This window comes from Lissotriton helveticus, chromosome 6 (genome assembly GCF_964261635.1).
Source record: "Lissotriton helveticus chromosome 6, aLisHel1.1, whole genome shotgun sequence".
Taxonomy (NCBI): domain Eukaryota; kingdom Metazoa; phylum Chordata; class Amphibia; order Caudata; family Salamandridae; genus Lissotriton; species Lissotriton helveticus.
In genome coordinates, this window is record NC_136067.1 from 2083400580 (window position 1) to 2083416791 (window position 16212).

Consider the following 16212-nt stretch of genomic DNA (forward strand, 5'->3'; position numbering starts at 1 on the left):
AGAGCCCTCATGGCCTTGCATGGCCCTACTCTTTCGGCCTCTAAAGGGACTTTTTTGTCCCTTGTTTATGACTAGCCATACAACACTATAATGCATGTCATGGAGTGCCTCTACTTGTTGCACATTTATAGGGTGTTTCACTCTACCTACATTGCTGTAGTTGCAGGGATTGTCTTTTAAGGAACACTGTTTTTGGGATCTTGCGTAGCTTTGCTGTAGGGGCACAAATTATTATCTCTCTGAAGTTGTTCCACTAAAGGTTGCGATGTTTCTCTCATCCCCGCATGGTTCACATTCCTTTGATTCCGCGCATGTTCCTGCTGACTTGAAATTGCTTTTTTCCTCCGCTCATTTCTGGGAGCTGGTGTTGGTGGGTGCAGCTTCGAGTCGGCAATGTCCTTGTACACAGCAGCACCTCCGGAGTGCAGGGAGTGGGCGGTGCACGCGGCTTCCCACGAGGCCACAGTGATGCTGAACTGGAGTTTCAAGGATGGCGCGTGACAGAAGGGAGTTAGCACCGGTGGACGGATGGACTTTCAGCTCCCGCGTGCCCTTCGACGCAGAGTCCACATACCCCGTGCCCCAACACCGAACTAATTGCCCTTGTGAATGCCCCTAGAAGCCCAGGTTAACACCAGAACCTGGGCTTCTATGGGAATTCTCAAGGGCATATTATCAAGCCCATTATCGCCACTTTAGCGGCAGTTTCATGCCGATAAAAGCGGCTAAAATAGATCGCCCTTTCTTGATAATATGGCCCTCAATCCTTTATGACATTTTATCATCTTATGAATAGCTTTTGTTCCAAAATTAGCTCCAGAGTGCTGCAACTTGGGCACCATTCAGAATTTCAGTTTTCTGTCAATAGCGGTTGTTGCTGCACCTCAAGGGGCTCGAAGCTACCCTACACGCCACACACGAAGACTGCAGTGGAGGTGAATTAGGTGTGTACAAAATAATAGGTGATTTTCCAACGTCACTCCCTGGTGTCCACCATGAAGACCTACCTCATACCTCAGTGTGAGAAGTGTGGCTCAATGGTTAGAGCGGCAGACCCTGATGCAGAGGTCTAGCCCGGGACCAGGGTTCAATTCCCCGCCTCGGCGGGACTTGGGCTCAAAATTCCACGGACCTGATAATTCTCGCCTCGGTGCCTCTTCCAATCATGGGTCCCACTCTGCAACTCTTGGCAATAGCTTGCTTAATCTCCACAACGGCCCCCACAACGCTAGGATGCCTGGCTGCACCTTGGGGGTGCCCAGGAGTGGACACCTCACAGGGAAAGCCAGGATGGGTTCCACAGCGGTATTCGTACAAGCACCTTGAGACCCTTGCGGGTGAGTAGTGCGCTATACAAGTATCAATTTACATTTACATCTAATGACCAAACAAGCCCTCGCATGACTGAAGACCCTATAACCGAAGGTGAACAGAGTAAAACCATGACCCAGGGGGTGACCACTGTAGTCTCCTCCCGTGACGCTACCTGGTGTTGTTGCTAGGGGTAGTTGTTCTGTGTATAGAGTCAGCCACCGATGCTGCATGCCCGCAGGAATAGTTGCTGCCTTTCTTACTTTAGAAGGGCACAGTTACAAAGAAAATCAATGGCAGCCACAAATACTCCCACTACAGCCTTGGCTTCTCAAGTGCAACACTACACACAATTTACTGCTAACCTGTACCTCTCTGCTTTCTGTGGTCCTCAACAGGAGGAGGACATTGTGCGGTCTTAAATTGGCAATCACTGCACCCTTCACCACTTTAAATATGCATATTCATCACGTGGAACAACAATTACAGTATTGATATGCAGGAGGAACTGTATTTATTAGAGGCAACTACCAATGCCAGCAGCATCTATTAAAAACCACACACACATCAACCAAAGAAGTGGGTTCCTTGGAGAAGAGTTTGAAACTATAGAGCGCTGTATGTTGATGTCCTATCTTCAGAGAAGTTGTTTCAAGCCCTCGCTACATCAAATCATGTGATTCAGGGTGTGCCCACCACAACCTCCCTCTGCTAAAATCTAAAATATCATTCATAACATTAGGCGCATACTTTCTTCCACCTATGACAATGGGAAACAACCTTTACAATGCAACTTTTACAACGCACTACCATTACAACGAAACTTTTACAACGCAAGATCCATTACATCGCATCACACTACAAAGCATACTATTACAACGCATGTCACTACAACGCAGTCAATACAACGCATACCATTACAACGCATACCATCACAATGCATAGTACCCTTACACTATCCAAAACTTACCCTACTGTTGCACCCCCTGGAGTTAGAATAGTAATTTTTACCCCTACACTATCCAACACTTACCCTACTGTTGCACCCCCTGGAGTTAGAATAGTAGTTTTTACCCCTACACTATCCAACACTTACCCTACTGTTGCACCCCCTGGAGTTAGAATAGTAGTTTTTACCCCTACACTATCCAACACTTACCCTACTGTTGCACCCCCTTGAGTTAGAATAGTAAATTTTACCCCTATACTATCCAATACTTACCATACATGCAATGTAATGGTATGCGTTGTAATGGTATGCGTTGTAAAGGTAGTATGCGTGGTAATGGAATGCGTTGTAAAGGTAGTTTTTAGACGATTCGTTGTAATGGCACGCGTTGTAATGGAATGCGTTGTAAAGGATGTTGCGTTGTAAAAAATGCATTGTAAAGGCATGCGTTGTAAAAGTATGCGTTGTAACGTCATACATCCATGACAATAGAACAGTGAAGTTGCACTTAGACCACTCACTTGCCTGAGTGTATCAGTGCCACATCATATTACAGTCACTCAATAATACATTCATTGGAAAAAGTGCTTGATGTGCCCAGCGCAGGCCATGTCATAGCACTTTTCTTTTTATTAGGAGAGGCATGGCACTAAACTCAACATCTGGGCTTGAAGAGACCCGGCGTTGGCACAAACCCTCTGATTCTGGAGTTTCAGTAACTTTCAGCCATGTTGAACAGCAGATGTGCTGCTAGACACCATGGCTGAAAAGCCATTCACGTTGACAAGGCCAATAGTTCACACACTGCAGAGACCTATTGGCTTTGCCATTGTTTGTTTCTGTACCTGTTCTTAACCCTTTGGATGCTGATGACGGAACCGCTCCGTCATCAGCTGCGGTGGCGCTGTGCTGATGACGGAGCGGTTCCATGATGGCCCGGCCGCCGCACCTGCGCGGCTCTCATTTCGCGCCAGCGCGGCGCGTTCTATTGAGCGGGTGGGGCCATGACGGAACCGCTCCGTCATGAGCACAGCCCAACCGCGGCTGATGACGGAGCAGTTCCGTCACCAGCATGCGGCCGCCGCGTGGCCGCCCCGCCCCCTTAGCGCTGCGACGGAATAGCCGCCGCTGCGATGTGGTTAATAAAGGAGCTGCATCATTGACTGGTTATGATTCACTTGACCATGGGCTGATTCAAGAAGACTTTGTTGTGACTTTCACTTGTAGTTTGGCTGGTTTACTATTGAAACCCAGGAGTTACCCAAAAGACCTTGAAGAGTAAGTCAGACCTAGACGTAGCGAGCTGTGTGTAAATCTGCCCCAGTGTTTTGTAACTATTAAAGTCTGGAGAATATTTTTGGCCATTACTCATAAACAGCATTTATCTCAATGAACCATCAGATCTCATGCCAAGAGTCCCAAGCTTTTGATTGTTAGTCACATATTTACAGTACATCATGCCAGCCTGGAGTTCAGGGTAAATCCTTTGATGAGTTGCATCATCACCTCCTCTACTGCTGGAAATTTCATATGACACCTCTTAGGCTCCCTTTCTGAACTAATCATTAACATATAATTCTTCATGGGGGAATGGAGCTGCCTGTGCAAAAGTAGTGTTCTTTTACTCTGCAGGGGAAAGATTTCTCCTAATGAAGAAAACACAGTGTCCACATTCCCTCCTGCTGTGGTGGGTGGTCTGTTTCCATTCACATCTGGATGCTCTTGGCTAGAGTAAGGGTTTTATGTCTAAACAACTACTGCCTAAACCACGGCTTCCTTAACCACGAAATCCTAACCACGAGATTTTCTCAACCACTACCTTTTTTAACACGACTTCCTAAACCACGAAATGAAACATCTCGTGTTTGGCCAGTAGATGGCACTATTGTAATTACAATACTTCTTGCGTGAACCACTCGTAAAAAATAAACGGATCTAAATCTTTTTTTAATCTTTTTTTTTTTTTTACAACGCATACCATTAGCTTTTTTTTTCTTCTTTTTTTTTGGGGGTGGAGACCCCCCCATGCCCCCCCCTAATGTTCCCTTAATTCTGAGGAGTGTAGTGGAGTAGTGTGGCTCACTGGTTAGAGGCGACAGACCCGGGAGCAGAAGTCGGCCCGGGACCAGGGTTCAATTCCCAACGCGGCAGGGTCGTGGACTTGGGTCAGCGGACTCGATAATTCTCGCTTCGGTGCTTACTCTAATCAGGGGTTCCACATGGCAACTCTGGGCATTAGCTTGCCTAATCTCCACGACGGCCCCATCAATTCCGGGGATGCCTGGCTCCACCTTGGGGACTCCCAGCAGGAACCATCCCACAGGGAAAGCCAGGACGGGTTCCCCAGAATTATACAGCGCCAGGAAACCTACGGACGGGTAGCAGTGCGCTTTACAAACTCAAATACATTCATACATACATAGTGGAGAGACTCGTGGTTCAGGGAAGTCGTGCTTAAGGAAAGTCGTGGTTTTTGAAAGTCGTGGTTCCGGCGTCGTTGTTCAAGTAAGTCGTTATAAAATTATCGTTGTTAAGGATGTTTCCCTAGAGTAAGATTATGAGCATTTCCAGATACATGAATCGCAGACAGTGATTGAACACAAATATACAAACTTTTGGGGGATTGCAAACTTCCAACACAAACATGCCTTGGGACCCCCTCTGCTCGTCCCTTGACTGGTATTTACAACTGCAGATTTCTTGGCACTGTTAGTGGAGAGGTCGGAGGTTGTGAATGCATTTCCGACTGCCTGGATTCATTGTGTGAATATTCCTTGTGGGGTATTTTCATCCATAAATGTGTGCTTACGACCAAAAATACCCTCGCGAATAGCGCCCTCCCAGACATTTTCCATCAATAATCGAGTGATCAGATGGAAGACATTTGTAACCACTCTAAACATTATTAAAAAAAATAACATGAAAATACATCCATACCACTTGACGTAATCAAGCCTCGAAGCATCTTTAGCATTTGGCAGACTGTGTTTTGTGCTGGTGTGAAGTCAGGCGTGGATGGGCATTTATCGCCAGCCCTCAGGACGCGGGGCAGCAAATTAGCCATGAATTCTTTCATTGGCTCATACTCAGTTTTGAAGCGGGTAGCACCAATGATGTGCACCCCTTTCGCTAAGTTTAGATCAAAGTCTGCTTCAGGTGCTGGCAGGAAGTCTAATCTGAGGTATAAAAACAAAGACAAAGGCGTGAGAAGGGAAAACGGCTTTAAAACTGAGAACACACAATACAACTGCACACAGTGATGCTCGACCACATTTGGTAGAATATGCCCTAGTGACCTAGTCACCAACAGACACATGCATCATCCATTTTTTTGTGAGCGCAAACAGGGTGAATCGCAAAAATCTGCCGTTTGCGCCCGCAAAAAGTCAATTTCCGATGCATCAAGGTTCAAGGCACTCGCAATTTGAGAATTTGAGAATAATTGCAATTTCTCAAGTTGCGATTGAATTTAATAAATCGCAATTTGCGATTCCTTAAATGCAATTCAAGAACCACTTTAACATTGCGATTTCACTATTAGAGGCCACAAATTACCATGGAGTTGAACTTGATGGTAATTTGCAAAAACTTTGAAAAATGAACTAAAGTGCATTTTTCAAAGTTGTAGGTTACACACACACATGCCCTTGGGGCATGTGTGTGTGCACCATGTGGCACAGAGCAGTTTCAGGGTTGCAACAGGGTGTCCTTAGGACGCACTTGCACCCTTGAAATGCATGCGCTATTTGCGAGTACCTATTGGTACTCGCAAATTGTGCATGCAATCTCCCATTCATTCTTATGGGCCTGTAGGCCCATAGGAATGAATGGACAGGCATTCCTTAATTGCGACTCGCAATTTGCAAGTCGCAGTTAAGGAATGTTTAGGAATCGCTATTTTAATAGCGATTCCTACATGCATAGTCTTTCGGGACTCCTTAATTGTGATTACTTAATAATCGCACTTAAGCACTCGCAAAAGCTTTTCTTGATGCATGGGCCTGCAAGAGCCTAGAAATAAAGAAATTTAAATCTAGCAGCATTGTGTGAGGACGAGTAAAAGGCTGGTCCTCTCCATGTACCATTGTTCCACTGACAGAAATCACCTAAACCTTGAATTGGCAACAGGAAAAGTATATTATTTCTGACTGCACTCATCACAATGAGTTAACATCATTAGCGGCAACCATTAGTAGGTTGACAAGACAATTTAAAAAATGCTTGTACTTGGAAGTAAGATAAATAACAATAATGTTTCACAATCATATTATAAAAGCACATAGGATGTAGGGGTACAAAGCCGTGCTAAGAGGTTGACATCTCCCAAAATGTCGGCCATTGAATCTGCCAGCAGAATTGTTGATAATTGTGATGTTGCAGTCACTGCTTATAAACATTCAATCAAGCAATCAATCAAGGTTTGTGTAGTGTGATTACTCCCTTGTTAGGGTCTCAAGGCACTGAGGGGGCACGGGGGACTGCTGAGCAGTCTGGGTACTGGGGTTCAGTTGAAGAGACAGTCCTGATATACTTCCTGTATTGGTTCAGCGCAGGGGCTTGCCTGAGGTGGAGAGGTAGGGTGTTCCAGGTCACGACGGCAAGGTAGGAGAAGGACCTTTCTCCAGTCCTGGTCTAGTGGATAGGTGGACAGAGCCAGTTGGGCAGGGCGGAGGTGTCTGGTGGGGCTTGAAGTGAGAGGCAATGGTTCCGATATATGTGTGTGAGGAGCTTGAGAGTGACTCTTTTATTGACTGGGAGCCAGTGGATGTCTTGCAGGTGTTCAGTGATGTGGCTGCTTTGGAGGGTGTTGAGGATCAGTCTGGCTATGGCATTTTGAACTATCTGTAGTTTTTTTAAGGAGTGTTTGGGTGAGGCAGGGGCAGAGTGCATCGCCACATTCGAGCTTGCTGCTGATGAGTGTATGGATGACCGTCTTTCTGGATTCAGTAGGAATCCATCTGAAAGTCTTTTGAAGCAGGAAACTGTGTTGATCTGGTGGTTTATTGTGGCTGACATTTTGTGCGTGGTCCGTGGGTGTGAGGGGTGTTCCTAGCAAGGTGAGCCACTAGGAGTCATCCCAAGCTGAGGGGGAGGGTCCCCAGATGAGGACTTCAGTCTTGTCCGAGTTGAGTTTGAGGCAGCTGTCTCTCATCCAGGTGACGATGGCCTACATACCATTGTTGAAGTTGTTTCTGGTGCCTGTGGATTCATTAGTGAGGAATAGGATCCGCTGGTTGTTGTCAGCATAGGAGACAATAGTGAGTTCATGGTTTGTGACAATGGCTGAGAGTGGGGCCATGTAGATGTTGAAGAGGATGGGGCTTGGGGAGGAGCCCTGGGGCACTCTGCAGCAGATCTCTGTGGATTGTGAGAGGACTGGTGGTAGTCTAATGTGTTGCATTTGACCAGCGAGGGAGGAGTGAATCCAATCCAGCGTTTTGTCACAGATGCCAGCGTTGTGGAGTCGCGTCCTTTTGGTGTGGTGGGAGACTGTGTCATGGTGGCAGAGAGGTCCAGGAGGATGAGGGCTGCTGTTTCGTCCTGGTTGAGGAGAGAGTGGTTGTCGTCGGTGGTGGTGAGAAGGGTGGTCTTGGTGCTGTGACTGCTTCAGAAGAAGAGTTGATAAGTTTGATGTTACAATCACTACTTGTAACCCTGGCTTTAAAAGGAGGTTGTTGTGCTTTTCCTGAAGACATTATATTTCAGGGCACTGAGAGTGCAATTCTTGATGAGCAAGTGATGGATAAGACAGCTTTTTACACTCCTAATCTCTCGGATATTCAATGTTTTCTTGTATGTTTGCTAGAAGAAATGTATCCCAAATCCCACACTAACATCCTCTTTCTAACTATTTTGTTTTGTTACATCTAACCAACCATCCATTCCTCACAAGCCATTCCCCTCACCTTCTACCACAGCTAAGCCACAGTCATGTCACTAAGGCCAGAAAAAGACAATTTTTTAGTGAATCAATGGATTACAATGAATGTTTATGCAATGCCCGTACCTCCACTTATACTTATGAAGTAATCAAACAAAAGACAATTCTCGCTTTCTTGAGTTAAGATTCATCTTTTAATAGCCCATCCTTCAGTAAACCTTTGGAATCATTCTAACCAAGGGCAGATGTGAGCTTACAATATTTTGGAGCTCAAATTCAAGGACAGTATCTGGAAAAAACTATCACTATCATCTTCCTAATGTAATTTGAATGCTAATATCATTTTGGCAATGCTGTTTAATCTCAGTAATTGATAACGTTTTGCAGTAGTTGGAATACTATATATTGTGAGGGCTATCACAGAGTATTATGCAATTTTATTTGAAATACTATAGCAAGGAATGACATAGGCCTCGTTTGTAGCTCCTGTTTGCAAGCATGCACCAATTTGCATTCTAGTCTTTGCCAGACTCATAGGACCATGCCCTTCTTGTAATTAATGCCCTATATATAAACTGATTCATGAATAAAAAAAAGTGTAAATCTTCCTATTACCCTGATCATTGATAAGACTATTACTATTGGTGCAGTAGTGTTTGCAGATTACAACACCGAAGGGCTGCACTTCTGTGAGAAATTGGGTTGTTGGATGGGCGGGGGTGTGAGTGCGCCCTTCCTAAGGACTTGCCACAATCCTTGTCAGGGTGAACCAGAAAATACACCAAATATTACAGTACTTAACCCTCTGGTAGATTGGCACAACATCATTCAGGCTTAACTTATAGGCAATTTGCAAAGTAGTTACTCAGCACATGGACAGTAATAAATTGATAACATACAAAAATACCACAATAATTCAGAAAAATAGAGTAAAAGTTAATATTTTATTTGATAGCAAAATGACAGAAATCTAATCTGTAGAACTGCAGTTTAAAAGATTTAGCTGAGTATGGCCCTAAAAAAACAAAGCACACTCACGGTTATCTGGTTGTGCTAAACCTGGTGAAAGTCACAAGTTTATGCTGACTATAATGGAGTGTGGACCAGATACAGGGACCAGATTAATCCTTCTGAAAAGGTACCTTCTCAAAGTGTGGTCTGAAGAGTCAAGTTTGCGTTGGAGAAAGCCACAGCAAGCATTATGGCTTTGCTGGTGTTTGTTGCTGTTGACCAAAAAGATGCACTGTGTCATAGACAATTATTGATGTAACTCAAAGGTCCTGGTCATGGATGGCCATTGCTGGAGCTTTGTCTTTGGCAGTCACCACAGGCTGTCGATCCTGTAGCGTGAAGTGCAGCTCTCAGGTTGGTGGTAGTCACCGTAGCATGATGAATTGGGTTCACCAGAGCTTTGCATTGGCACCAGCATGGGTAGCAAGATCTTGGCATGACAGGTCTATTCTCAGCAAGAAACAGTAGGACATATTGCTCCAACATCCTGGATGCGAAGCTATAGCAGAGTTTCAACAGCCCATGCTTAAATAAAACTTTGTTCAGTGACTGCTTGGAAGAAGAGTCACAGTCACCCTGTCAGAGTCCCTTGAAACTGTTTCAGTTACACAGACTTCAACCACTCTCATGCCATCATCAATTTAATCAAACTGCAACACATATATATTCATCGGGTGAAAAAACTATGACTATAGACTATAACTTTGTATTTAACATGATATTTTTAATTTCTATAGTGTTCCAAATGATTCCCACAAAGTAAGTCTCCACATTCCAATAACCTTCTGCTTCATCATTGCCACTAAAAGAACTGACAATTTTGCAGTGGGCGGCCATTCAATCTCAAGTAGCTGAAAATACTGAAATAGAGTTCAGTAGGTCCTGATACTTCAAAGGGCTGGGAGGATTAAAATACAGCCAAACATCTATTAGAGGGATTTGAAGAATTCACCCAGTGTTAAGACATTGGCGACAAGTCCTCAACTCTTTACATGACCACTGGCAGGTCGAGAAAATTAAGAGCCAGCTAAAACCTGCCCAGAACATCTCACTGATATGCTGCTACATTAAAAACGTGGAGACTAAAACTTTGTTCCATTTAAAGAAATAGGAAGCAATCTGGACTTGCTAGTCTGGATGCCACTAACACTAGTGATTTGAAAATAAAACCTCTACATAAACTTATGGTCTGAGTACAACCAAGACCCAAAAATCTGGAAATGGGGTTTGTCACAGTAGGAAGCTCAAACTTCTTAATTTCATCAAGAAGTACACAATGAGAAGAGAAATAGGGCAAATGGTGCCCCACGCACAAATGGAAGTGTTGTCCCAGTACATAAATCAGTCGCTGATAGTTGAGCAAATAGACTGCACCCTCTTTTCTTCCCAACCTTTATAATATACCTGTATCTTAGAAAGGTTCCATCATTTTTTCTGATCTATGAAAATGGTGTCATGTCAAACCCTTGCAATTAGCGACGCAGCGCGTGGCGAAGCAAGATGGCCACCACCTAAGGTGTCCCGCCGCATCGAGCAGCGCTCGGATTAACAGGGACCTCTTCCGCGCCCTCCGGCTTTACTTGGCAGTCGGTTCCGGACGTCGGAACGCATGGAGACTGCTTCCAGGAAGTATTAGACCTCATGGAGGTCTTTTTGTCTCTTTTCACGCTCCCGTTTTTCGCGGAGCATTTGCGGCCGCCATTTTAGGTATTTTACCCCGCGCTTTTCAATCTCCTCAGCGCGATGTTGTGGTTCCGCTTTTTTTTTCTTTTGCCCCATCTTAAGCTTGCTACTGCTTAATACTACTATTTTTGAGGGACAAAACGTTTTCTTACTCTCTCCCCAGTTTCACGTGTCATTCATTTTTGGATAAGTGTAATGCTTCAGAAGAAGGAACCTGCGTATTTTAATGTGGCGCAGCCAATTCTTATGCTCATGCCTTAATTTTGCGTTTTCCTGCATGCTTGCTCCTCAGGATAAGCTTGTTTTCCCTTATATTTCTTGGAATTTTTCCCTTTTTCCTGTGAAGCTTTTTTGTCGCCCATTTTCTGACTCTGACGCAGCATTGTTTTGCTTGTTGTTCTGCATTGGTTGTTAGCATGTAATACTCACAGAAATCCCAGGGTCCCTCAACTGGGGGTCATAAGGATACGAAGGCCAGTACTGGTAAACGCCTCAAACATGATCCACCATCTCCCTCCAAGTTGCCTCTTCCACTCACGCTGGAAGACATTATGGAAGAATTGCATCTTATTAGGCCCTTTATGACTGATACTGCTGCTGCCATACAGCGCATTGAGGACAAATGGACAGGCCTTGACTCCAGATTATCAGATGTCGAGCAGAGGGTCAGTGATGCCCAAGATGTGGCAACTACAGTCGAAACTCCGAAAAAAGAAGTCAGTCAGTTGAAGAGGACCACGGAGGATTTGGAAAATTGAAATAGGCGCAATAATCTGAGCATTTATGGTATTCGAGAAAATTCTGAAGGTAACAACTTGATAACGTTCTTGAAATCACAAGTCCTCCAGCTTGTTGGTCTCCCTAAAACTATGGACTTCAATATCCAGAGGGCGCATAGGCTTGGGCCTCGGACTGCCTCTACCTCTTCCAAACCACGCGGCATCATTGCTATCTTTCTCCTTTATTCAGACCTCATGGCTATTCTCAGTGCAGCGAAACAGCACAAACAACTCGTTTGGTCCGGTCACAGAACCTTCTTGAGCCAAGATATCTCCAAATCCACTGCTAGTCGTCGGAAGGAATTTCTTGATCTGAGACCTGCACTTCGATCTATGAATGCTCACTACGGACTAATTCATCCCTGTTTCTTCAAAGTTACATAAAAAGAAAGAACTTTGAGTTTTGAGGATCCAGCTGACCTTTGCAAGTTTATCCACTCACACAGAGAGAGCAGATGGAACTCAGCAAGCCATGATAATTCCTTGATATTTCCGTAGTTTGTCTTAGTTTTTGTTTATTATGCTTCCCGCTATTGTTCAATGTTCGATGTCTGCTGTTTTCTTGTTACTTGTTCATTATTTCCTCATCATTACCTTCTTGTTTTACAGGTAGTCTTTCCTTGTCCTGCTTGCTGGCTACGCCTCCATTTGTTGCCCTCCTATGCATCCTACGTGTGCTGTCTTACTCCACGGCCTGCTTCTCCCTATTGTGTGGTAAGCCCCCTGTACTCTTCTTTATACATATTTTTTTGTCACAGTAACTACTTTTCCACCCTATTTATTCTAATTTCCATTATGTATTTTCTCTTCATTCTGTCCCATTTTATCATTTTCCTTTTCTCGATGTTCCTCTCCTGTGTGGCTGTCTTGCCTTTCGTCGCCCCCCTCCCTCTCTAATGCCTTTTCCTTTGCATCCCTCCGTGACTAGAGTCTGCGGACTCTTGGTCATCTTCTTCTTGATACCCATTCTGGTGGAGTCCTATCCTCCACTGCCTTTTTCTTTTCTCTTTTCTTTGCCTCTTTCTCTCTCCTTTTTATGTTTCACTTCTTTCATTCTATTTTTCACTACTTCTTGATAAATGATATAAACTAATAATATTCTCGCACTGTCCTAAAGGTGCATAAATCCATGACTTTTTCAGATTTTTTCTATTTATGTGCCTTGTAGACTACACAGCATCATTTGACAATGCCGATCAGGGCATACTCTTGTCAAAACAGATCAATTGGGAAATGCCACTCCATTACTAAATGCAATTATGTAATTTATGCAAACACTTGGGGCAGACATCGTCACAGAATCTACTGTAGTAAAAGAAATTAAATGAAATGAAATGAAAATTAAATGTATATAGCGCACAGACTACCCTGAGGCCTCGAAGAGGGATGCATATTCGCCCTGTGTTGTTTTCCCTATACATAGTAAATATGGCAACAGCATTAGCTAAGGGAAGAACCTTTCCACCCAACAATGGAACGCAACAGATTCAGATTTTGCAATAAGCCCATGATTTAGTAATCCTGGATTAAAGCAAAGCAGGACTGCAGCATAGTGTACATTCATTGCATGATTATAACAAACAAAACAAATGAACTGCAAATTAATCAAAAAACAAGATTATGATTTTGGTAAAATATGAGAACAAAGTTACAAAAGTGGTCTTTAGGCTCCAGGAGGTTGGACTACACATATTTATAGAGCTACCTTGCAATATGGATATTTGACAATTGTATCCTATAGGTATCACTACTCTCATATGAAGAGCATTGCTTCTGTTTAATGTAAAACTTGCAAGCCCTTTGACCAATGCCATTTTTAAAGTAATAGGAGTGAGGTTCTTTCAAACACTTGTCCATAAGCAACTGGTTTTTCCCAGCCAAAATTAGTCCATTGGCGGGTCATTGATAGGCAAGCTGCAGTGAAAACTTCTTTTAGGACAGTTTCTCATCTTCCAAAATGTTCCCAGATACACATTGAATTCAGTTTATATAATCAGGTTTTGGCTTCCAATGCACCTTTAAAAAAATATTTATATGGTATCAAACATGCAGCAATTTCAATTACCATGCTTAGATGATGCGTTCAGGTGTCTTAACTCATCATCTAAGCATGGTAATTGAAAATAACAATACCAACAAAAACATGTGGGCTAATAAATTATGCAGAGCCATAACTGACTTGGAAATAAACACTGATCTCTCAAAAATAGTAATTAACATAGCATTAAAAACAATACAAAAAGGACAATTAACTCCAATCACATGTAGGAAGCATCACTGCACTTTAGAACTCTCTTGTAAAGCTGCCATATTATGTAACTCATATGCCAAACCATTAAACCTGCCAGCCTTGGGGTGGTCTTCTCCTCAAGGATTGTACCTTCACCCCACTTGTTTATGCTGATCTTGTTTTGTTGTCCTTAGGACCCAGCACACTTTATCTTTGCTAACCAGTGCTAAAGTGCATGTGTTTAATCCTTAATATGTGTTAACATTGGCTTATCCCTAATTGGCATACTTAATTCACTTGTAAGTCCCTAATAAAGTAGTACTACATTTGCTTGTAAATTAACTGAGTATAGTGGGCCTACAACCCACTTCAGTAGCCCTGTAAACATATCTCAGGGCTGCCATTGAGACTGTGTGTGCAGTTTTAAACTGCCATTTCAACCTGGCTAAATTAACCTTTTGCCAGGCCCAAACTTTACTTTATAATAGATGTTGGTCACCCCTAGGCTATGCCCTGAACAGGCCAGAGTGTAGGACGCAGTGTATTTAAAAAGTTGGGCCTGTAGTTCCTAGTTTTACAAGTCCTTACATTTCAAATGAATGAAATGAAATTCAATGAAAAGGGCATTTTTAGAGTGCATGGCAACCCGGGGGCCTACCAGCGCTAGGCTAACTACTGATCCGATGGACAGAGCAGGAAGATTAATTTAAGGGAATAAAAATATTTTTAGTTTTCTTCCAAAGGAACAGTGACTGCGTTCGTTCCGGAGGTGGAGAGGCAGAGCGTTCCAAAGTCTGCCTGCGTTCAAGGAGAAAGTCTGGCGCCACTTCTAGAACGTTTTATTCTGGGTATTGCGATGAGATGAAGTTCATCCGAGCGAAGCTTTCTCCTAGCTTTCTAAGGCTGGATTATGGCTGAAATCAGGGGCGGGCCTAACCCTGAAGGCATTTATGAACAAGGCAAAGTGTTTTAAAACTAATTCACTCTTTCACTGGCAACCAGTGAAGGAGACGGAGGGCGGGTTTTGCAGAGGACAATTTTGGAGTTCCCGTCAACAATCTAGCTACATAGTTCTGGATAACCTGCAGTCTATTGATTACCGAGGTGGGGGATTCCAGGTAGAGCGCATTGCCAAAGTCCAGTCTGGAGAGCAGAATAGACTGGACCATGATTTTCTTAGCTTCGAGAGGGAGCAGGGGGAGCACTTTCCTTGCCATTCTGATCAAGCCAAAGCAGGTTGCCACTGTATTGCTGGCTTGCACTTGGAACGTCAAATTATGGTCCAGCCAGATGCCCAGGTTCTTTATTTCAGGCTTAGGGGTTGGAACTGGACCCATACATGCTGGCCAGATGGTTCTCAGTGCGGAGTTATCAAAGTTGCCCAAGGTCATGACCTCGATTTTTCTTCCGTTTAGTTTCATGTGGGAGGACCCCATCCAGTTTACCACTTCCGTGAGACAAGCTTTCAGTGTCATGGAAAATGGTGTGGATTGGTTTAAGGCTATGACCAGTTGGGAGTCGTCGGCATAAGTGACCATATGGATCCCAAAAGGGGCCACAATGGATGCCAAGGGGACCATGTACAGGTTGAAAAGTGTCGGGCTCAGCTACGAACCCTGAGGAACGCCGCACTAGAGGAGCCAAGGTTTGGAACTCAGGCCATCTTCAAAGACCTGAAACGTATGACCTTCCAAAAAGTGCACAGCCAGCTCAGGGCGGTACCAGATACTCCCAGCTTGCCGAGACGGTGAATCAAAACCTGGTGTCAAAGCACATTAGTTTTCACTACTGTAAGGCCTACCCCTCCCATAACCTTTGAGTTACTTTATTACATTTAATAAGGTATAACGTTCAAATGGGAACAGATAAGGAGTTCATGTTTGGTGTCTTTGGAATTGTAATTACAATTTTAAAAATGCCAATTTCATGAAAGTTGCAATTTTTCTGCCTTAGCTATTTAATGTCTGCAGTCTGTTTCTGGGCCACATGGCTAGGTGTAGCTGGCACATAGGGTGTGCACACTCCTCCTAGACTGGCACGCAAGAGAGAGATAGGTTTGCCTGGATGGGCCATCACTGGCACGATGGAAAGGCAGAGCTGAACACACCCCTACTTACATAAATGGCTGACTACCCGCTGTAGTTAATAGTGTGGAGCCAGGCAGGAAGGCAGAGAGACTGTGGACTTTAAAGGGAAACCTCTAGAAGCTTTTCCCACTTCAAAGGAGGGCCCAAGTATGAATATTGGACTTCAAATATCAACACTTTGTTACACTTCTGTAACCTGTAAATACTCTGTCTGGAAGAAGGACTACTATGCAGCTGACAAGAATCCCACTCTGCTGGACTGCTGTTCTGAAGGACTGTGC

The 16212-nt window shown here is 44.0% G+C and overlaps 1 protein-coding gene across 1 annotated transcript in view; it reads right to left on the reverse strand.

Annotated features, from left to right (window-relative positions):
• The window catches only part of LOC144764024 (protein leg1a-like), an 84717-nt gene that overhangs the window by 13159 nt on the left and 55346 nt on the right, over nucleotides 1-16212 (reverse strand). Inside the window, exon 5 of the mRNA XM_078650154.1 lies at nucleotides 5198-5436. Within this exon, the coding sequence (XP_078506280.1) occupies nucleotides 5198-5436 (239 nt within the window). The remainder of the gene's footprint in view (nucleotides 1-5197; nucleotides 5437-16212) is intronic.